The sequence below is a fragment of the Dipodomys merriami genome, unplaced genomic scaffold (genome assembly GCF_024711535.1).
Source record: "Dipodomys merriami isolate MVZ:Mamm:240054 unplaced genomic scaffold, mDipMer1.0.p SCAF_25, whole genome shotgun sequence".
Lineage (NCBI taxonomy): Eukaryota > Metazoa > Chordata > Mammalia > Rodentia > Heteromyidae > Dipodomys > Dipodomys merriami.
This window is the reverse complement of record NW_027203937.1, coordinates 23,319,596-23,341,946: the sequence shown is the minus strand read 5'-3', so window position 1 is coordinate 23,341,946 and position 22,351 is coordinate 23,319,596. Positions and strand designations below refer to the sequence as shown.

The window sequence follows — 22,351 nt, the reverse complement described above, 5'->3', positions numbered from 1 at the left end:
GCGCTGGTGGCTCACTCCTGTAATCCTAGCTACTCAAGAGGCTGAGATCTGAGGATCGCGGTTCAAAGCCAGCCCGGGCAGGAGAGACCGTGAGACTCCTATCTCCAATAAACCACCAGAAAACCGGAAGTGGTGCTGTAGCTCAAGTGGTAGAGCGCTCGTCTTGAGCTGAAGAGCTGAGGGACAGCGCCCAGGCCCAGAGTTCAAGCCCCAAGACCGACAAAAAAAAAAAAAAAAAGGTAAGGGACAGCACCCAGGGCCTGAATTCAAGCATCAGTATCAGCACACACACAAGAAATAATGAAGGCTGGGAAGGTGACTCAGAGGTAGAGCACTTGCCTTGCATGCATGAGGCCTTGAGTTTGATTCCTCAGCACTACATAAGCAAAAAGAAAAAAGCTGGAAGTGGCGCTGTTGTTCAAGTGGTAGAGCGCTAGCCTTGAGCTGAAGAGCTGAGGGACAGCGCCCAGGCCCAGAGTTCAGGCCCCACGACCGAACCCAAACAAAAAGAAAGAATGAAGATACAAGTTCATACTGACTTTTTTAAAGTTCTGGCCTTAATCTCTAAAAGACTATTGACAGTATTTACATATTGATATTATTAAAATACCTTGTTTTATTTTTACATAAAACTAACCCAAATTAATTGAGCATTCTTTAAACAAAAGAATGTGTTACAAGTACCTAGTTTTGTAAGCAAACCTTTCTCTCTAGTATTGTTATGGGTTGTCATATCTATGTATTAGAAGAAAAAAAGCTAAGCCAGAACCAAGCAGTTCTGTTTAACTGTAAGCTACTTTGCATATTGTTATTAAATGACCACTTATAAATCAGGTTAAATCTGACTCAGCTCCAAATAGAGCACCTTGAACAACAAAACGCAGGTAAGAGACACTTCAGAGGAGCCCAGAGGGGAGAGTAGGGAACATGATTTTTAAAGAAAATCCATAGGCATAGTTGACAAAGGATAAATTTATCATCAACCTGATTACTATGTAGATATCAGTTACTGCCCATAGAAAGTACAGATTTACTGGTGATTAAATTGTTTAGAGGAGTGGGAAATGTTTTGGTTAAACCTTAGCAACTTATCATAACCTTATGGGGGTGGGGAAAGAGGTTTTTTTAAACTTCCCAGCTCTTAACATTCCATAATTAAATTATATGTGCAGCAGTAGCATTTTGTTTTGTTTTGTTTTGTTTTTACATGCCAGATATAGTTTTTAATGAAAGTTTTTTTATGAAAGTTAAAGTTTTTATGCTCAGTAGAGCATCAAGAATTTCTTAGGATTTTATCATTAAGACCTCATTATTTCCCAGAAGAGCTCAAAGACAGAAACCTGAGATTTTTCCCAAGACAGCATGTTTGTTAGCATTCCGTGCATCTGGAACCACAAAGTGCAGTACTGGCTATCTGTGTTGCTTCGTTCTAAAATAAATGTGTACTCAATTCCTACACAAACACTTCCAAGTTCCATAATACTTACTTCCTATCTTGATTCTCTTTATCACTGTATTTTTTTCATCCTTTTTTTTTTTTTTTTTCATTTTTGGTCAGTCGTGGGGCTTGAACTCTGGGCTTAGGTGCTGTCCCTGCGCTTTTCAGCGCAAGGTGAGCCCTTTACCACTCAAGCCACAGTGCCACTTCCAGTTTTTTCTGTTGGTTTATTGGAGATAAGAGTCTCCTGCCCAGGCTGGCTTGGAACCTCGATCCTCATATCTCAAGCCTCCTGAGTAGCTAGGATTATAGCCACCGGTGCCTGGCTTTTTTTTTTTTTTTGTTTCATTCTTTTACTCTGTTTTGTTGTTGTTGTTTGAGCAAAAGGTGATCGTATTTAAATGCTATTAATATTGGTTGGTTGGACTTATTGGAAATGTCCATTAGAAAAAGCTTCTTATTAATGTGTTTCCAGGGACAAGATACTGAGTTATGTAAATATCTTGTTAAAACCTGGAAATGGAAAATCACTGTGGCATATAAAAATTGTTCGAGGTTCATCAAGATCAAGATGTGAGATACTATTTAAGGTATTTTTCTGGGTAAAACTAATACCTAAAATAGTTAATTCACATAACTGACTTTCATGACATCTGCTTTACTTTTTGGGAAATTGTTGTACTTCCTCAATTCTGACTTGTTAGCTGTAGGCAAATACAAGGCCATTGGAAGCAGTACACTGATGCAGGCTGCATATACTTGTCCTCATTTTGCAGTTACTGCAAAATCTTCACTGCTAGATTTCTTGGCTTAGTGAATTTCTCCTAACTAGTTTCTCTCACAACTCTTTTTTTCTTTTTAATAGAATCACTTCTGGAGATTTTTGACATATTATTTTGGGTAGTTGGGTCAGGAATTGGAATTCTTCATTTCCTGTTGCTCTGGTTTTATTTTTAATTGAGTCTATTCTACTTATCCTCCCCCATCATCTTTTCAAAAGCCTTTCCTGGCATTGACTCCTTTTCCAGTGGATTTTACTGTGACTTATTAAAACCCTTCCTACTCCAAACTTGGATCCTCCACCCACTGCAGTCCTATCTGTTTCCACAGTTTCTTATCTTTTCAGAAGCCATATCCAGACTTTTTCATAAAAATTAGAAAACACTTGAGTTCTGGAAGCTTCTCCTCCCATTATGTAGTGCAGCCCTCGGAGTTGTTCCTGTGTTCTGGTTATCTAATCTGGATCTATTTTATTTGTAAGTGGTAGCACTGCTTTGGAGGCCTTTATTTTGCCTTTTTCTTTGAATATGTCTGTCACTGGGAACTACTTCTCCCCCCCAAGAGTGAACAGAAAGCTATATATCCTTGTTTTATGGAGGTCCATAAATTTCAAGTTGCTTTTGCTTTTCTATTTTAGCTGTGTTCTTCAGATCTCAACAAATGTGCTTTACATAGATCAATGTATTGATTCTCCACAGTTAGGAAATATATAAAGCCATTTTCTATAAGCACAAGTACTCATCTATGAATAAAGAGGAAAATGTGCTTGGTGCATCAACTGTGTGTGTGCATGTGTGCATGTGTATTTCTGGAGGTAGTGGGGATTGAACGCAAGGCCTCATGCTTACTAGACAAGTAAGTACTCTACTGCTTGACACTCCAGTCCAAAATGGTTGGTTTTTCTACTGTTGTTTTCATTTAATTTTCAGTCATTCTATTGAATAGTTACTATCTTAAGTGGACATAGGAAACAGCTGAGTCTCAGAGAGGTTAACAAGTTTGCTTAGGAACACAAAGCAAAGGAAAAGAAAAACTAAGGTATATACCCAAAGGTATTTGAAAGGAGAAAAAAATACTGTTTCTGTATGATACCACTTTACCGTCTACTTATGATACCACTACCGTCTACTCTGATGCCCTAAAAAATTTATTGTGGGGCTGGGAGGTTGGCTCAGTGGTAGAGCGCTTGCCTTGCATGCATAAGGTCCTGGGTTCGATTCCTCAGCACCACATAAACAAAAAGCCAGAAGTGGCACTGTGGCTCAAGAGGTAGAGCACTAGCCTTGAGCTGAAGAGCTGAGGGACAGTGCCCAGGCCCAGAGTTCAGGCCCCACAAATGACAAAAAAAAAATTATTGTGGCCACTTTTTTACTGTTAAAAGGTAAAAAAGGGTTGGGGGTTGAAAAATGCAATGGAGTGGGGGATGTAGTTCCATGGTAAAGTACCTGCCTACTTACTTTGCACAAGGTTCTCCAATCCAGAGAAAGAAAAAGACAGAAGGGGGAGGAGGTGTAGACCTATTCAGAAAGAGGGAATATGTTGGTTGTGGAACCTCTTGGGTACAATATTTTAGCCTTATATTCCCAGGAGCAGGGTGAGAGGAAATACACTAAACCCTAAATGTAGCTCACCATGTTACCAATATATTTAAAATTCTATGGAAGTAAAAACTTCACTGTTTTCTTTTTAAAAATTTTTTTTATTGTGAAAATACCATACAGAGGGGTTACAATTACATGGGCAAGGTAACTTCACTGTTTTCAATGTATTCTCACCTAAAGGAATTTTATAGTGAACATTTAGCAACTGAGTCCTACTGGACATAGTGGTACATTCCTGTAATCCCAGCAGTCAAGAGAAGGAGGAGGTAGGAGGATTAAAAGTTCAAGGCCATTGTGGGTCACATAGTAATACCCTGACTAAATAATAAAAATAAATAAAATTCCTTTCTTATTTTTATTACCCCGGCATGTCAGATATTACTTAAGAAAGCTATGCTTCTGAAGTCACATTAACTAGCTCATCGTTTGCCCCATAATTTGAGTATTGTGGAGTTTTAGTATTTCCCAACTTTCGTTATTTGCATATACCTTCATTATCATCCGTATATCTGTGTAGTGTCTGTACTATTATTTACTTATTATTTTTCTTTAAGCAATTCACATTCTTCACTCAAATAGATTTAGTTTGAAATAGAACTTGACATCACTATTGTAACTTCACAATAAATAGAAGTTCATATTAGCTACTAGTTACATACCATTGCTTATTGTCCAAGGAGGATTATTAAGGCATTCCATTGATGTGGAAGATGTACCAGACTAAGGCTATACTTTGTAGTTATGAGGAATGAAAGACACCTGGAAGGGGAAGAACTTTCTCACAGGTGATTTGATACCATTTAGTGCTGGTTATGTGTACCTCAGATATTGTGATTCCCACCTGTAATCCAAGCATTCAGGAGGCTGAGGCAGGAGGAGAATCATGAGTTCAGGGTCAGCCTGAACATCATGGGCCACAGAGTAAAACCTTGTCTTAGAAACAAATATATATATATATATATATATATATATATATATATATACACATATAAATGTGTGTATACATATATACATATATGTATATGTGTATATATATTGCCTCTATATCTGTCTGTCTATCTATCTATCTATCTATGTATCTATCTATCTGACCTATTGCTTTTCCAAAGGAGCTCACAAACTAATTACTAAATCAGAAGTTTTAAAATACTGATCTCCAGAAAGTAGATACCTTCTCTCTTTTGATTTGGCAAAGTTAATACATTTGGTTACATTTCTAGGTTAAAGAGGAAACAATGGACAATAGAAGCTACTTGAATCCGCCAGACAAACTTTCTGTCTTCTCCGAATCTGCCCATTTGCCACTGTCCAGATCCTTCTATCTGGACCCCATGGTCACACTCCATCTCTATCCTGAGGCCCAGGGGCCATCACCTTACTCTGAAGAGTTGCCGTTACTGCCTTTCTCCAGTGACTCCCTGATCATGGAAAATTATTGTGACCCCTGCCCTTTCCCTTTCCCAATACCTTATCCAAATTACAGAAGGTGTGAGTACTCCTACGGGCCTGCCTTTATCCGGAAAAGGAATGAGCGGGAAAGACAACGGGTCAAGTGTGTCAATGAAGGCTATGCCCAGCTCCGACATCACCTGCCAGAGGAGTATTTGGAGAAACGACTCAGCAAAGTGGAAACCCTCCGGGCTGCAATCAAGTACATTAACTACCTGCAGTCTCTCCTCTACGCTGATGAAGCTGAGACAAAGAATCACCCTGGGGCTGGCTCTTCTCGAATGGCCACCTCCAGCTGCCACACTGACCCTCTTTTTAGAATCATTTGAGTCAGCTTTTCCAAGCCCAAACAAGTAATTTCACACAATGGGGTCTCTTTCAGCATGATGCAGTAGCTTCCTCGAAATGGAATTTCTGTATAGGCAGAGAGTAACTCCAGGGCTAAGCTTGGCTTGTTACTACATACCTGGGTTTCAGATGTCCTAAGTATGTTACATATGCTTGGGGAAATGCTTTTCTCATTTCTTTACAATGTATTATTGTAGCACATATTAATTGTCCAATGTGAAGGATTTCATTGCCATAGTTCCACGCATGTATCTAATATACTGTGATCCTACTGCTCCTTTCTTTCCACAATTCTAAGGGCTTGGGAGTTTCAGGGATCTCTGTACCTCATCCTCCCCTTAAACCCCAGGTCCGAGTCTGAGCTGTGACAAGCTCTCTTGAAAGCATGGGAAGTGTGGTGAGCAGAGTTTGAGGTGCACTTGGCATGACAGTGCTAAGCAATCCAAATGAACCTTGCTTGATTTATCAATATTTGGTGGATTTTATTTGTTTGGGGTTAACAAGAAATCATAGTGAGAAAGCATCTCAGTGAAAGCAAAAGTGTATAAACCTTGTCATTGGAAATTATCTTTTTCCTGCATGCTGACTTCCTAAGATAGCTGACCATGGGACCCTGGAATCCAATCGCCTCAGGCGGCAGAATCACTCTCCTACTCCTCTCTGTGTTGGCTCTTCACTCACAAAACTGATAATAAAAACAACTCCCCGTGTGTTTGTTTTGAGGATTAACTGTGCCTGACACTGCATGAGTATTCATAACCATTCATTTTTCATATCATTGTTGTCTTTATCTTTTTTTGTTGTTGGTGGTGGTGGTGGTGGGACTTGAGCTCTGGGCCTGGGTGCTGTCCTCAGCATTCCAGCTCCAGGCGAGCACTCTACCACTTGTGCCACAGAACCACTTCCAATTTTCTGGTGGTTTTATTGGAGATAAGAGTCTCACAGACTTTCCTGCCCGGGCTGGGTTTGAACCGCAATCCTCAGATCTCAGTCTCCTGAGTAGCTAGGATTACAGGCGTGAGCCACCGGCGCCCAGTTGTTGTCTTTATCTTATGTGTGCATAGCTTTGCCATGCTCTATTTTCTCTGGGCCAGGGGCAACTTCCAGCTTTCAGGCCTTTCCTTTGCCCCAGAAAGCAGAGTCCCTGCCTCACATCTTGGGAGTCAGCCTTCAAAATGTTGTTTCTGTTCCATGGCTAGCTTCAGCTCTTGCTTCTCCGGTAACTCCCAAGGCCCATCTCTCACCAGGACCAGTCAGAACTTCCTTTGCCCTGTGGGCAAATATCATGTTTCTGTGAATTGTCTTTGCCAACTTCCTCCCCAGCCATCTGCAGCCATTACTTGCAAATGATATATACATACATACATACATATATATGATCTTTTATGATTCCTATCTTGTTATCGTTATACTCATTACATACCTATCTGTCATCTAGTAGATGAATACCAACCTTACTCATTCTAGATTCCCCATGCCTGCAAAAGCCCCAACTCAGGTAGGTGTCAGTAATTGTTGCTATTTTTCTTTTTTCTTTTTTTCTTTTTGTCGGTCATGGGGTTGAACTCAGGGCCTGGGCACTGTCCCTGAGCTCTTTTTCTCAAGGTTAGCATTCTACCGCTTTGGGCTATAGCTCCACTTCCAGTTTTTGAATGGTTAATTGGAAAAAAACAGGGACTGTTCGGCTTGGGCTGGCTTCAAACCATGATCCTCAGATCTCAGCCTATTTTTCTATTCCATTTTTTACATTGTGTCTAGATTATTGTTAACCATCTCCCTCTGGCACTATTCTCTGATGTGCTCTCTCTCTCTCTCTCTCTCTCTCTCTCCTCTCTCTCTCTCTCTCTCTCTCTCTCTCTCTCTCTCTCTCTCTCTCTCTCAATTTTTTATTTTTACTTTTTGCCAGTCCTGGGGCTTAAACTCAGGGCCTAGGCACTGTCCCTTAGGCTCAAGGCCAGCACTCTACCACTTGAACCACAGCATCACTTCTGGCACACTCTCTCTCTCCCTCCTTCCCTCCTTCTCTCTCTCTCTCCCTCCTCTCCTGTTTCTCCCCTCTCTATATCTTTCCTTCTTTCCTAACATATATTTTGGGCACTACTGAGGTCTGAACTTAAGGCTTGTGCTTGCTGATAGGTGCTCTATGACTTGAGCCTTGATGCTTTTTCTTAAGTCATTTCATATCACCGTGTTGCCAAATGCCTATTACTTCCTTTGGACTGCCATGTTGTTTAAATGTTCATACTTAAATTTTCTAAGCACTGTATCCTATCTCAAGTATTTGCATTTTGATTTTCCCAAGACACCCATTCTCCCCCACCTCCCCGCAAAAAAAAAAAATTGTAATCATAGTCTTGCAAATGCATACTTCTTTCTTTGCTCTTGCTAAACTCCTACCTAAACTGAAGTGCTCTCCTTTCTCCCCACCCCACACTACCATTGAAACCCCACTGTCTTATTCAGCAACCCTTCTCCTGCCATCAGTCTTTACTAGTCTTTCTAGGCTCTAACTCTAATAACTCAGTCTTGAAAGTGTATAGGCCTAGGCCACAATCATTCTTCTAGCAACAAAATAATGTTCTATGAAAGCAACATCACTTGAAGATGCGTTCCACTGCAAGTAAAGGAACCCAATCCAAATTGGTACAAACAATGAAAGAAAAGTGTTAGCTCATGCAACTGAGGATTTAACACTATTACCAACAACTAGTTTTCTTTTTTTTTTTTTTTTGGTCCAGTTGTGGGGCCTGAATTCTGGGCCTGAGTGCTGTCCCGCAGCCCTTCAGCTCAAGGCTAGTATTCTACCACTTGAGCCACAGCGCCACTTCTGGCTTTTTTTTTTCTTTTTGCTTATATGGTGCTGAGGAATCAAACCCAGGGCCTCAGGCATGCAAGGCAAGCGCTCTACCACTGAGCCAACTTCCCAGCCCCACAACTAGTTTTCTTTAGGTCTATCCTCTATGACTTTTCTCTGGAAATAGCTTCAGTATTCCCAAAAGGCTATTAGAATCTCTTAGATTTATATGCTTCTTTATGCATTGAAACAAAGAGAAAGTCTATAACCCAAAATTCCCAGCTAAAGTCTTGAGACTTGCTGGGTGCTGGTGGCTCACACCTGTAATCCTAGCTTCTCGGGAGACTGAGATCTGAGGACCACAGTTTGAAGCCAGCCCAAACAAGAAAATCTGTGAGACTCTTATCTCCAACTAACCACCAAAGCCAGAAGTGAAGCTTTCACCCAAGTGGTAGAGTGCTAGCCCTGAGCACACAAGCTCAGGAATACAGTAGTGCCTAGGCCCTGAGTTCAAGCCCCTGGACAGGCATATACATAAAGGTATTCAGACTCATTTTGACTGGAGAGGCTCAGGAATATCCTTGAGCCTCTATCTTCAGGAGGATGGGATGTGCTGATTGACATACATCCTATCTTTGGAGCTGATAGTCTAGTTGGCACATGGATCCCAAGACAGAACTAGTGGAAGAAGGGAATGGATGTGGATGAGACAGTACAAATATCCCTACATACATTTCTGGTATTCTCCATTGAGCACAGGGCTAGGCACATCATTGGGGGAGCATAAACATCAGATGCCTCCAAATACCAGCCTCCTCCATGAATGTTCCAATACTCATACGATCTCGACTTCTGTCCCCTTGGTCATCAGTGTCTACTCTCTACACTTGTGGTGGTCACTACATCTCTGTTCCTCAGTAGAGCCCTCTCTCTGTTGTGAAAATGCCCAGTGCCTTGGGTTATCTATTTTAAAGTATGATAAATTATTAAGAGTCCCTGGGCTCAACAGTGGCTCCCTCCTCCCCAGCCTAGTGCCTGGTGGAGGCAGCTAACAGGCCTGAGTCTCTGTGGTATCAGCTCCTGGCTCAAAGGTCCTGCCATACCACCCATGTCCATGAGGTCCTCCTACCATATTTTAATACCTCTTCTGGCAGTTGGGAGGACTGAGCTTCAGGAATTGAAGCCTTTCCCTCCTTCTTCCTCTCTTCAAAAAGAAAGGGAGAGACTATGTCAAGTCTCCTGTTGCACAGGCTCAGTGCCTGCATAATCCCAGTGTCCCCTGCTGGTTTGCATCCATGGTAACCTGCTTGGCACCCTGCTTGGCAACCAGGAATCTGTTGGGTTGAGGCCCTAAACTCTGACTGTTGGAAAGGTCAGAGGCTGGGACAAGGCTGAGGTGGAGGTCAAGTTTACAGGTGTGGGTAAGTCCTATGGGATCAATCTGTAGACTCGAGTGGCGGGGCAGTGACAAACAGGGCTCTGGTGGGCTAGCACAGTTGTGTTGTGGGTGGCAGCTATTCCCTGTGAACAAGTCCATGGAGGGGAATGGCCCTGAGATCTCAGCAGAGTCTGGGGCCAGAGTTTAGTCCTGTAGGTGGACTGGGTTAGGAGTGAGGTCTGTGGCTTGGGTTAGGGTTTGTGAGGAGAAGAACGGACTTGCCCCCAGGAGACTTTGCTCCTGGGGAGAAGGAGGAAAAGCCTAATGAATATTGTGTTATACTTATGCACCAGTTGTTTTCTATGACATCTAAGCAGTAACTTCAGGTGCTTTAGAAGACAAGTGAGCACGCAGCCTGAGAAGGACTTAAAGCAGGATTTCTCTAAAATTCACATCGTCTGCTCTTTTAATCCCTCCCCTGCTTCCTGACCTGAGGTCTCTGAGGCAGATGATCCAAAGAGGAAACTCTGGGTGTCGGTGGGGGTGAGAGGCCTTGCCCGGATGCAGTTAACCCAGAGCTGAGCCCACCCACCTAGGCGCCCTCTGCTGGACTGTAGGCTGCAGCTCAGATAATGGTGATGCTTTTCCAGGTTGTTTCTCCTAAGGCCATGCAATCCTCCACTGATCCTGTGCTGCCTTTGCCCAAATACTGCAGTGTGGCCCGGATGCTGAAGGCCACTGACTTCAACTGCGCTGCTCTTCCCTGGGACCTCTCCTTCACCTGCCCCTTCGCCCTGCAGGCGCCCCAGCTCCCCAGGCACTACACTCTCACAAGGTACCAGCCTCTGCCCCCACCTTGCCCTTTTGCCTGTGTTCTTGCTTTTAAATGTGTTCTGTGAGGGAGCTACCTTGCTTCCTGGGAGGGCTGACGGGTCTCTACTGTTTGGCTTATAATTTATGTGGGTGTTTAAGCCTGTTAGCACCGACAACACCATACCCCCAGGGGATCTGGCTTTTGTCCCACTTGTAGCAGATTTGTGGCTGTCATAGCTGTGGGGGAAGGCAATCAGGGATGACCAACCATGAAGTTTCTAGCTGGTTTTGTTGTCAACTCCGACGCATGCTGTAGTACATAGGAGAAGTCAGGGTTTCTCCAACTCACAGCTAAGGTGGGGGCATTTATTCCATATGAATTCCAATGGTCATCAGGCTCGGAGTTTGTGAAGAATTGCTTACCCTCAGGGCTCGCTGGCACTGGAGGGGGCAGGAGAAGACAAACACCCCCATGTCCTGAGCTGCTTGTATGCCAGGTGCTTTTCAAACAGCAGAGGCTAAGTGAGCTCACAACCAACAGACTCCCTAATCTGAAGCCTAAATGGCAGTTGAAGATTTTCAGCTGTCCACAATTTTCCTGAATAGTATTCTCAGTCAGCTGCCTAAAGTATGACTATAAGAGGAGAAGGAACGTCAGCCTGCAACACAGAAATCACGTGAGTTTCAGGGAGCAGGTCCATGCTACTCATTTAATTCCGTTTTCTCAAGGAAGGGAAACATCACCTGAAATGATGGCTCTTAATTACTCCTTTTATATACGTGTTCGTGCATGTGGCACTGAGGTTTGAACTCAGGGTTTTTGTGCTAAATAGGCAGGTAGTCTAGCACTGAAGCCATACCTCCAGCCCCTTTTCTCTGGTTGTTTTTCAGGTAGAGGCTCTTTTTTTTTTTCCAGGCCTGAGCCAGATTAGACCATGATCCTTCTATTTATGTTTCCTGGTGTAGTTGGGATTAGGGACACATACTTCAGTGTCTACCTACTGGTTGGGGTAGGGACTTGTGAACTTTTAGTCTGAGTTGGCCCTAAACTGTGATCCTCTTGATCACTGCCTCCCTTGTAGCTGGGGTGGCAGGTGTAAGCCACCAGCACCCACTTTGCTCCCTTAATCCATCCTGTTGAAGGCAAAGTTAAGCATCTTTGTATTCATATTTGCTCACAAAATACTTTCTTCAAAATCCCAAGCCCTCCCCCTTAGCTCTTTCAGTGGAAGCGGCCAGCAAGCCTTGTCCACATAATTCCCCAGAGCCAGTCTGTGCTTGGCTTGCTCTATAAACCCATAGTCAGCTGCTCTGTGCTGCTGACCCTGCTCCAGCACTTCCTCCTGTCTCCACAGTCAAGGGCTTTGCAGTTTTCTCCTTTAGTACTTTCATCCTCACTTCTATGCTGCAACCTGGAATCTTACATACTGCCTGGGGAGTTATAGCCAGGCACCTTTTCCTAGTTTCTTGTCAGGTCTCAAAGCAAGCTTTAATGAACTTAAATATTTCAGAATTAATTACATTTTGGATACCTTGAAACAAAACCCCCAATCCAAAACAAAACAAAACAAAAACAGTCTACTTTCCTGTCCTCACTTTCAACTGCTCCCACAAGTTTACTCCTCTTATGGAATGTAATAGATTGCCACATGGGTTTCTGTTGTTCATACACACTCTTGTATGTCCTTTACATGATCATGGTGCTACCCAGATATGAGTGGAACAATTTGCTTGATGTCTTTAGGGCTTGTGTTTCCTCCACTTAATTTCATGGTTTTTGTTTTGTTTTTTTGTCAGTTGTAGGGCTTGAACTCAGGGCCTGAGTACTGTCCCTGAGCCTTTTTGTGCTCAAGGGTAGCTCTTTACCACTTGAGCCACAGCACCACTTCCAGTTTTTGAGTGGCTATTTGGAGATGAGTCTCACGGGGACTTTTCTGCCCGGGCTGGCTTTGAACTGTAATCCTCAGATCTCAGCCTCCTGAGAAGCTAGGATTACAGGCATGAGCCATCAAGGCCTGGCTAATTTCATGTTTTAATATTTTTCCAGGAAAGATTCTTATCACCCTGGTTTCCACATTGCTAACTCAGCACAACAGAGGCTTAGCCAGCCTGGAGAAATTGGAGACGCTGCTGACACCTGGGTCCTGGCAAGAAGGTACACTGATGGCTTTTATTACCTGGCTCAGATAAAAAGCACTCCAGAGGTAAGTCCCTGACTCCTAGCATCTCCCTGGTATGCTCCTCTGGATGGCTCTGTATTACCTGATTTATTGTAGGTGTCCGAAGGTTTGGTTGATTGAGTAAAACCAGAGCTTCCACAGCCAGGTTGTAGAAGTGAGAATGTAATATCAGTGAGATTATTACTTTGCTAGGAATGGATAGCAAAGCATCACAAATGTAATAGTTTAAACAACAGAAATCTGTTGTTCTCCCCACTCCCTGGTGCTGGTCCTAGGGCTTGAACTTAGGGGCTAGGCACTATCCCTGAGCTTTTATGCTCAAAGATAGTGCTGTACCATTTCAGGCTTTGCTTTCATTTCTTTTGGTAGTTAATTGGACATAAGAGACTTTCCTGCCCAGACTGGCTTTAAACTTTGATCCTCAGATCTCAGCTTCCTGAGCAGATAGACTTCAAAGGTGTGTATCCCTTCTTGAGGCTCTGAGTCCAGCTATTGGCTATGAGGAAGAATCTGTTCCATGCCCCTCTTCTAGCTTCAGTGTTTGCTGGTAATCTTTGGTATGCCACTATATTGGGTTATGGGCCTGCCATGCTCATGATGACCTTACCCTAGTTTGGCCTGGAATGATTCTATTCTCAAGGCAACATTATGAAGGCTATGCATATACATTTGGCAACAAGTGGGGAGGAAGCACAATTTAACCCATAACAGTGAAGAAAATGTATATTAAAAGTACTTTGGTTGGGCACCTATGGCTCATGCATCTGTAATCCTAGTTACTCAGGAGGCTGAGATCTGAGGATGTGGTTCAAAGTCAGCCTAGGCAGGGAAGTCTGTGAGACTCTTAGTTCCAATTAAGCGCCAAAAAAGTAGAAGTAGATAAACAAAAAAAAAGCTAGAAGTGGAACTGTGGCTCAGGTGATAGAACACTAACCTTGAGTGAAAAAGCTAATGTACAGTACCCAGGCCTAGAATACAAGTCCTAGTACTGGTATACACATACACAAAAAGTACTTTGGCTGGGCACTGATGGCTCACATCTGTAATCTAAGCTACTCAGGAGACTGAATCCTGAGGATCATGCTTGAATAAAAAAGCCAAGCAAGAGTGTGAGACCCTGGTTTCAAGTACCAGTACCAGCACTAAAAAAGAAAAGAAAGTATTTTGTTAAGAAAAACTCAGTTTGTTGAGTTACCACCGAGAAAGAGTAGTAGAATGTGCTTCCCACAGGTGTGGGAATAACTCAGCATTCAATCGTTCTTGCAGGCTAGGATTCAGGCTGGGGCTTTCATTCAGTGACTACTTAATTTCTTTGGACTTTTCAGAGACAGATTATATGCATATGGATCAGCAGAAGGAAGACTAATTCTCAAAAAATAAGAATTACAGTGAGGTATGATGGTGCATATTTGTAACCATAGCTACTTAGAAAGCAGAGATAGGAGGATCACAGTTCTAGGCCAATCTAGGCAAAAGCATGAATTCTGAAACACACTAAAATCAAAAGAATTGGGCTGGGCTGGGATGTAGCTCAGTGGCAAAGCGCTCGCCTAACAAGTGCAACATCCTGGGTTCGATCCCCAGTACCAAAAAAGAAAAGACAAAAAAATACAGTTAAAAAAGAAGAATTGGAGTGTGGCTCAAATGATAGAGCTTGAGGCCCTGAGTTCAATCTCCAATACCAAAAAGAAAAGAAAGGGGAGAAGCATTTTTTTTTCAGTTTAAATTTTGTAGAAGGAAAGAAAAATAGAAAAAGAGAATGGCAAAGAAAGGCAGAGAGTGGTAAACCAGAGATGGTGGTAGCAAGAAGAGATAGAATGGCAATAGTCCCATTGGCTGTTTATCTCCACTTTGACTGGCTTTGGGAGTATTTTCCCCTCCCACCCTCATTCCTTCTTTTCAGGGTCCTCTTCATAATGGAGACTCAGAACCTTGTTCTGGAGCATTGGTTCTGGCTACTACCAAATTGTATTCTGCTTTCTTTCCCCCACACAGGTGGAGAGGCGAGGGGCCCTGGTTGTGAAATTTGAGGCTCCCCTTGCCACAGTCCCAAAGCTGCAAGCCCAGTGGCAGAGTATAGTATTAGAAGAAGATGTCATTCGACTCTCACCATCTGTGAAATACTCACTGCAACCTGGGGACAAGGTGCTGGCTTGCTGGGGGCCAGACCGACAGCGGTATGGCCCTGGCACTGTTCTCTCAGGCTTGGAGATGAGAGGAGGCTCACAGAGAGGTAAAGGAAGCTGCTCTAACCAATCCGTCCCCAGGAGCCAGCCTAGTGATCAGGCCATCGCTGACAGATCTTAGAGCAATTGAAGAAAGAATTATTGGTCTGGCAGAGCACTTGTTTAGTATGCATGAAGCCCTAGGTTTGATCTCTAGCACTGTCAGAAAAAGGGGGAAAATTAAAAAAAAATTGTACATACCTACCTGCATCTTAACCCTGGGGTGACAACAGATATAGGGTTTGTATCTTCCAAGTTATAACATTAACATTGTTTTCCTCTCTTTTGTGGTGATGTTTGAACTCAGGGCCTTGATGCTTGCTCGGCAGGTGCCCTACCACTGGGCCACATCCCTAGCCCTGTTTTTAAATCACAGAAAATGACCTAAAACTACTGCATCTATATTGGTTAGCAGAACTGCAGTATGGTGAGGTTATTCTGGGCTCATACAAGAACCCATCCCTCACCAAGCCCTCCTAGACATTTCTAGGATGCCAGGCAGCACAAATGTAATTCACAGAATGACAGGAGCTTTCTATTGAGGAAGCATTTTGGCTTCACATGAAAAATGGGCCTCCTCTAGGCCATCTTATAGCCCAGAAGACAGGGAAGCTCTAGCAAGTCCATGCAGAAGTGGTGGTCAGTGTGACCCAGGGGACAGGGACCTTCCCATAGGCTCTTCCAGGAAGAGGGGGGCCTGTGAGGAGCAAGGCAGGTAGAGTAGAGGGATGGGGCTGAAGCTCTGGCTCTGGGGACAGGAGATCCCTCATCCTGAGAAGAGCTACTATAACAAAATGTTTCCCTTTTCTATTATATAGCATCACAGGAAGAAGAAATCATTGTTTACTTCTGGAATGGCATGACAGCTAAAGTGCCTGTAGATGGGGTCAAGCAAGTACCCCTCGCAGTCTGGAAGAAGGCTGTGGAGAGGCTGTATAAGCCCTGTATGAGGGAATACCCCAAACCCTTCTGGGCCCCTTGCTGTTCCCTGCTGAGGCCGGTCCCTGGATGCCTCACCAATGGGCCTCCTGCAGACATTCTGTTTCTGTGCCCTTCATGCCACCCCCATGCCTGCTGCCAGCAACTGTACCAGGGTTGCCTTTGCCGGTGCCCCTTGGCAGGCCCTACCTGGTGGCCTCTAACTAGGACTTCAGAGATCACAGCTAGAGAAGTCCCAGAATCAGAGCTGAAGCCTACAGCACAGCTCTTCTCCCTAGAGAGTCCCAAAGATGAGGCAGAAGCAGAGTATGCTCCCATGGCTCTTCCGTCCTTGTCTTCTTCTTCCATCGAAGAAGAGGATTCTGAGAATAATCTGGAGACAGGCCTTTCCCAGAGACTCATGGTAAACAGAGCAGTCAACACTGACTCCATCCTTCCTGCCAAGTCTGTGAGGCAAAGTGGCCCCTGCCAGCCCCCATGGAGGTACTGGAGAAGAAATGGGCCTGAGCCATGTTTGGGGAAACCAGGTAAATAAGAAGGGCATGGGCTATCTTCCGAGGCCAAGGCTGCTGTCTCCCTTCTATGTGGCCCTTAGGAATCTGATGCACCTGTGCTCTATTCGGGCTCAGATGTAATAACTGAGAGCTGGCCATATGAAAGGGGTGGCTGAGAGAAGTGATAGGCTTCCATTTAAGCTCTGACAAAAAGGGAAGGATAATCTGGCCTTTGTGCTCAGACAGGGCACTGCCCTCTCTGTTTATGCTCTCTCCTCCCCATCTCGAAGGCTTCGATATTTTTTCTTTAAAGGATGCAATAACTTAGTCAATTCAGTGTCTTGCAAAGCACAGAACTGCTGCTTAAACAATGGCCAGAAGGCTGCACTATCCAGAGGGACCTCTTAGTAGGCTGGAGTGGGAAGACCAAGACCTGCCTGAAGCTACTTTATGAGCCACAGGGGAACTGAGCTGCTTTGCTGTTGGCAGTCTGCAGCCATCCCCGTGTTTCTTTACATCGAGTAGAGGACCACGGAACTAACACGGCTTAGTAGGTTCTGGGAGTAGCCTATGTGTGCCTTAAGCCATTCCAGCTCTCAGAAAACAGCCCTTCCAAGTAACTGCTGCCAAGGCTTATCAATGGGGCCCAGAAAGAGCAGAAGTCTAGGTCAGATGGCAAACAAGAATGAAGAAGGTGGTCTGAATAAAGCCCAGCCCTCAGGGCCCCAGGCACTGATTTATATTCAAGGAAAGGGCATCTGGAAAAGGGCATGCTAAGAACACCATGACTAAGTGTATAAGAGTGTTAACCCTGGGATCCACTCTGAATCAGTCACACAAACCCATTGCAAATTGTTGTTTTGGGGGGGGGAGCATATGATCATCCTTGTGCCATTATTTGGGCTTAAACTCAGGGCTGCCTCCTCTCCTTTGGTTTTTTCATCCAAGGTTGGTGCTCTACCATTTGAGCCACAACTTTACTTCTGGCTCTTTCCTGGTTAAGCAGAGGTAAGAGTCTCACAGACTTTTTTCCTCAGGATGGTTTTGAACTATGATTCTCAGTTCTCAGTCTCCTAAGTGTAAGGTCCGCTCCTGGATGGCGAGCAGACCCCACCCTCCTCGCAGCAAACTCTCCACCCAGTACCTGCGTTACCTAGGCAACTGGCACACCTGGAAGAGGTCACATCTGCAATCACTGAGATCACATCTGAATTTGATGTGGCCACGCCTTTCTCCGTCCATACCCTAGATAAGGCCTCGCCCACGCCCAGATGCTCTCTTTCCCAGCTCTCTCTCTTTCCCAGCTCTTTCCCACCAAGATTGCCTGGTGCCAGCCAGAAGAATGAATAAACCTACCCCTTTCCTGAATGCCATGTGTGTGGTGCTGTTCTTACTCAGCTACCTCTTTTTAAAAACCTAACACTAAGAAGCTAAGATTACAGGTGAGAGAAACCCACTCCACTGCAAGTTCTTGTTTGAAGCTATTGCCCTGTTTCTAGGACAGCTGCTCAGGCAGGAGGTCTGCTCAGCCCATGATGACTTCACTTTTTTCCTGGGGGTAAAGACTTACTAGTTTTCAGTTCCCTAAAATGGAGAACTTGTTTTATTTTACTTATTTATTTTTACCAGTCCTGGGGCTTGAACTCAGGGCCTTGGCACTGTCCCTGAGCTTCTTTTGCTCAAGGCTAGCACTTTAGGACATGAGCCATAATGCCACTTCCGGCTTTTTCTGTTTATGAGGTACTGAGGAATTGAACCCAGAGCTTCATGCATGCTAGGCAAGCGCTCTACCACTAAGCCACATTCCCAGCCTGGAAAACTCATTTTAAAAGTGAGAAACTTTGGGCTGGGAAGGTGGCTCAGTGGTAGAGCGCTTGCCTTGCATGCATGAGGCTCTGGGTTCGATTCCTCAGCACCACATAAGCAAAAAGAAAAAAAAAGCCGGAAGTGGCGCTGTGGCTCAAGTGGTAGAGAGCTAGTCTTGAGCTGAAGAGCTGAGGGACAGCACCCAGGCCCAGAGGTTCACGCCCCACGACCGGACCAAAAAAAAAAAGTGAGAAACTTTCTTGGGTGGTTCCTCTGGACTGCTGAGCTTTAGTATGCATTGGTTTTTTTTTTTTTTTTTTGGGGGGGGGGGTCTGGTCCTGGGGCCTGAACTCTGGGCCTGAGCGCTGTCTCTCAGCTCTTCAGCTCAAGGCTAGCGCTCTACCACTTGAGCCACAGCGCCACTTCCGGCTTTTTTTCTTTTTGCTTATGTGGTGCTAAGGAATCGAACCCAGGGCCTCAGGCATGCAAGGCAAGCGCTCTACCACTGAGCCACCTTCCCAGCCCTGATAGGGAAATATTTAGAAGGACAAAAACCTATCTCTGTTCAAATGACTTCTTCCTCCCCTCTCAAAGACAAAACTGAAAATATAGGGTGGAGGGAAAAATGCTGAGCTTCTGTGAAATCAGTCCCTTGAATCTCACAAGGGTGATCCTTGGAAGCAGCTGTTCCTGAGATCTGCCCTTCCAATAGGTGATGATATATGCTACCTCCTCCCTAGCTTCCAGTGCCTCTTGATATAGCAGTCTGGAGAACGAGAAGCTGTACCTGTCCAACAGAGAGGAGTCTGTGGGCACCACTGACACAGCATCAGACCCACAATCAGGGAACAGAGGGGACACAGGGTTAGACACCCCCCCCAATACCATGTCTGTGTTCCCATGGCTACAACCTGCCCCATAGCAATTCAAACAAATTCTTCCTGGCCCTAAGCACACACGACCCATTTAAATTAATTCACTCCAAAGTTTTCTTCTTTGAAAATAAGTTTTAATAATTACCTAAAGAATAATAATATAGGGGGGCTGGGAAGGTGGCTCAGTGGTAGAGTGCTTGCCTTGCATGCATGAGGCCCTGGTTCGATTCCCCAGCACCACATAAGCAAAAAGAAAAAAAAAGCCGGAAGTGGTGCTGTGGCTCCAGTGGTAGAGTGCTAGCCTTGAGCTGAAGAGCTGAAGGTCAGCGCCCAGGCTCAGAGTTCAGGCCCCATGACTGGACCCAAAAAAAAAAAAATCTTTTGTTACACTCCAGGGTAAAGTCAATTAGTAGGGCTGACCCATGGGACATCATCAGACATGTTCCCCAGGCAATGGGAATTATGCTGAAGAGGGGATGTGGAGAAAGGGGCCATTCCCATCTCTGGTCACAGATGCAGTAACAAAGATAAAACCAAGTGTGGGCCAAGGCTGGAAACAATGGTAAATAACAGAGCTTTTCCTTTCTCTGATCCAGGTTTGTCCTTTTAAGGAAATGTGCTGTTTTGCTTCTCCTAAATATGATTGGTATTTCATCAGTACTAGATAGCTGTCCTTGATAAAAGAGAACTTGATTCAGTTATCTCGAGTACTGAAGCTTGACACATCCATCTTGAGTTCTGCCTTTTTGTGAAACAAAAATCTTGTGTAGGGTCCTCTGCCTTCCATACTTCTAGTTCTATTCAGTAAGTTCACTGATGCTGGTAACCTCAGGAAGGCTAGACTGTGGGCTGCCAGGCCTTATGATGCTCCCTTGCTTAGACCAAAACAGATTCAATTTGTAAGGTTTTTGTTTTTTTTCTCTCCTTGCTAGTACTGGACCTTGAACTCAAGACTTCATGCTTGCTTGCTCATAGCTAGTGCTCTACCACTTCAGGCAGGCACAGCTCATTGGGGGGGGGGGGTTGGTTGTGGGGCTTGAATTCTGGGCCTGGGCCCTGACCTTGAGCTCTTCAGCTCAAGGCTAGCACTCTACTACTTTAGCACAGCACCATTTCCTGTTTTCTGGCAGTTAATTGGAGATAAAGTTGCACAGATGTTCCTGCCCTGAGACTGAGATTAGATCTCAGTCTCCTGAGTAACTAGGATTACAGGCATGAGCCACCAGCACCTGGCCCCGCTCATTTTTTTTTATTTATTTATTTTTTTGTGACAGTCCTGGGGCTTGAACTCAGACCTCAGTGCGGTCCCTGAGCTTCTTTTGCTGAAGTCTAGTACTCTACCACTTGAGCCACAGCGCCATTTCTGGCTTTTTCTGAGTAGTTTATTGAAGATAAGAGTCTGACAGACATTTGGACTATATATAGACCAGGCATGTGCCTGGGTAGGAGGCAAGGTCCTATTTAAAAAATAGCCAGCAAAAACAAGGGCTGGAGGTATGGACTAGCAGTAGAGTATCTCTCCTAGTAAGCATTCAGCCTTGTGTTCAAAACTTTAGACCAACAACAAAATTTGAAGTATTCCTTCTTTTTCACAGACTATCATAATGTAGTCCAAGCTGACTATGAACATATAATCCTCCTGCCTTGGCCTCTCAATGTTGGGATTACATTGTACCACCATATGTTTATGTCCTTCCTTTTTAGAAGTCCTATCTCCTGTTATTTTGATTTTTCCACTTATTTCCACTTATTTTCCCATTAGCCTACTATTTCTTTTTTTGAAGGAGAAGCTCCTTAAACATGGCAACTGATCTCCTTTGCTTTACTGACTGGCTATTTGTGAAATATGTCTGAGAAAACTTGTTCTCAACTCCAAATTGGAGCATCTGATAAATAACTATTCACAAAACATAATGGTGAGAAATTGACTAATACAAAGTTTCCTTTTAAAAATAGAGAATAGCTGGGTGCCCATGGCTCACACCTGTAATTCCACCTACTCAGGAGGTTCATGGTTGAAAGCTAGCCGGAGGAAAGTCCATGAGGCTCTTATCTCCAATAATTAATCACCAAAAAAGCCAGAGGTGGTATGGCTCAAGTGGTAAAATGCTAGCATTGAGCTTTCCCAGGCCCTGAATTCAAGCCCCAGGATTAGTGTGTGTGTGTGTGTGTGTGTGTGTGTGCGCGCACACACACACAGAACAACACTAGGAACTCTTAGATACTTAAGAGATTGAGTGATTATTGATTTAGTTATTTGTTATTGAGACTCTGGTGGCATACTCACATAACTGATTTTGTGTTTAGGAACAAGACGTTATAATGTCTGAAAAGAAGAGACGCACAAAAAGGAGAGTACAAATTGTGGTAGTGGGAGCTTCACAAAAGGTAGTCCTGAAAGCAACTGTATAAAACCATGAGGAAGTTGAACATAGAAAGCTAAGTGAGGGTGCTGAAGCATGAAAGGGATAAGAATTCCCCTTAGACTAAAACCCCTACAACAGGATTTTGGCTTCCTAGGATCACACTCCCTTTGAGAATGGTAAGACCCTTTTTCCCAGAAAATTGTATATACCCAGACTTTTGCATACAATTTCAGAAGGCTTACAGAGCCTATGAAGTTCATCATGGACTTTGTGTATGTGTGTGTAAAGATTTGTATTTAAAGGACTCTCTGCCCTATGGTGTGGGCACAGGTCCATTTTATGAGACCCTATGTTCATGGGAGACTGTTCCTTGTAAGAATGCTAATATAGCTCTATTATTTAAAAAATCTTAAGTATAAAGTGTTAAAGGATTAAATTTAATTATCTGATTGACTTTAATAGTGGGAAGTTTATGTTCTAGCTAATTTGAATTTTCTATAGGGTGAGGCTTTGATAATTGGACTACTTCTGGACTTTTAGATCACTGTTTTGGATGTGTGATAATTCAGTTATGAAGGTAAAAATATTCAGTTAAAATTGCTCAGGATGTTCTCTTAAAATATAACAAAACATATCTTGCCGATGTAATTGTAACCGCTCTGTACAGTATTTTCACAATAAAAAAAAGAAATAGAAAAAAATGTAACAAAACATTGTTTTGTCTTTTTTTTTTTCTGGTTGGTCATGGGGCTTGAACTCTGGGCCTGAGCCCTGTCCCTCAGCTTTTCAGCTCAAGGCTAGCACTCTGCCACTTCCGGTTTTCTGGTGGTTTATTGGAGATAAGAGTTTCACGGACTTTCCTGCC

The 22,351-nt window shown here is 43.9% G+C and overlaps 2 protein-coding genes across 4 annotated transcripts; both read left to right on the top strand.

Annotated features, from left to right (window-relative positions):
• The first annotated feature begins 5,054 nt into the window (after nt 1–5,054).
• Nucleotides 5,055–5,607, top strand: Ascl3 (achaete-scute family bHLH transcription factor 3). The gene has a single exon (XM_070034802.1). The coding sequence runs from the start codon at nt 5,055–5,057 to the stop codon at nt 5,595–5,597; it is 543 nt and encodes a 180-aa protein (XP_069890903.1). The 3' UTR covers nt 5,598–5,607.
• A 4,168-nt stretch (nt 5,608–9,775) lies between these two features.
• Nucleotides 9,776–22,153, top strand: CUNH11orf16 (chromosome unknown C11orf16 homolog). 3 transcript variants are annotated; one of them, XM_070034800.1, is made up of 7 exons: nt 9,776–9,831; nt 10,439–10,623; nt 12,649–12,805; nt 14,777–15,014; nt 15,825–16,472; nt 17,388–17,447; nt 21,428–22,153. In XM_070034800.1, the coding sequence occupies exons 2-6, from the start codon at nt 10,457–10,459 to the stop codon at nt 17,405–17,407; spliced, it is 1,230 nt and encodes a 409-aa protein (XP_069890901.1). In that variant the 5' UTR covers nt 9,776–9,831; nt 10,439–10,456; the 3' UTR covers nt 17,408–17,447; nt 21,428–22,153. The 3 variants fall into 3 exon arrangements, with proteins under 3 accessions (XP_069890901.1, XP_069890900.1, XP_069890902.1); XM_070034799.1 differs by lacking the exon at nt 17,388–17,447; XM_070034801.1 differs by lacking the exon at nt 17,388–17,447 and having other exon boundaries at nt 9,783–9,831; nt 10,504–10,623.
• The last annotated feature ends 198 nt before the right edge of the window (nt 22,154–22,351 follow it).

Bases quoted from the DNA above. Each gene is read 5' to 3' on its own strand.
- Ascl3 (XM_070034802.1), top strand. From the start codon at position 5,055: ATGGACAATAGAAGCTACTTGAATCCGCCAGACAAACTTTCTGTCTTC.
- CUNH11orf16 (XM_070034799.1), top strand. From the start codon at position 10,457: ATGCAATCCTCCACTGATCCTGTGCTGCCTTTGCCCAAATACTGCAGT. The intron at 10,624-12,648 runs GTACCAGCCTCT...ATATTTTTCCAG, and splicing joins AGGCACTACACTCTCACAAG to GAAAGATTCTTATCACCCTG. The intron at 16,473-21,427 runs GTAAATAAGAAG...TTTTGTGTTTAG, and splicing joins GCCATGTTTGGGGAAACCAG to GAACAAGACGTTATAATGTC.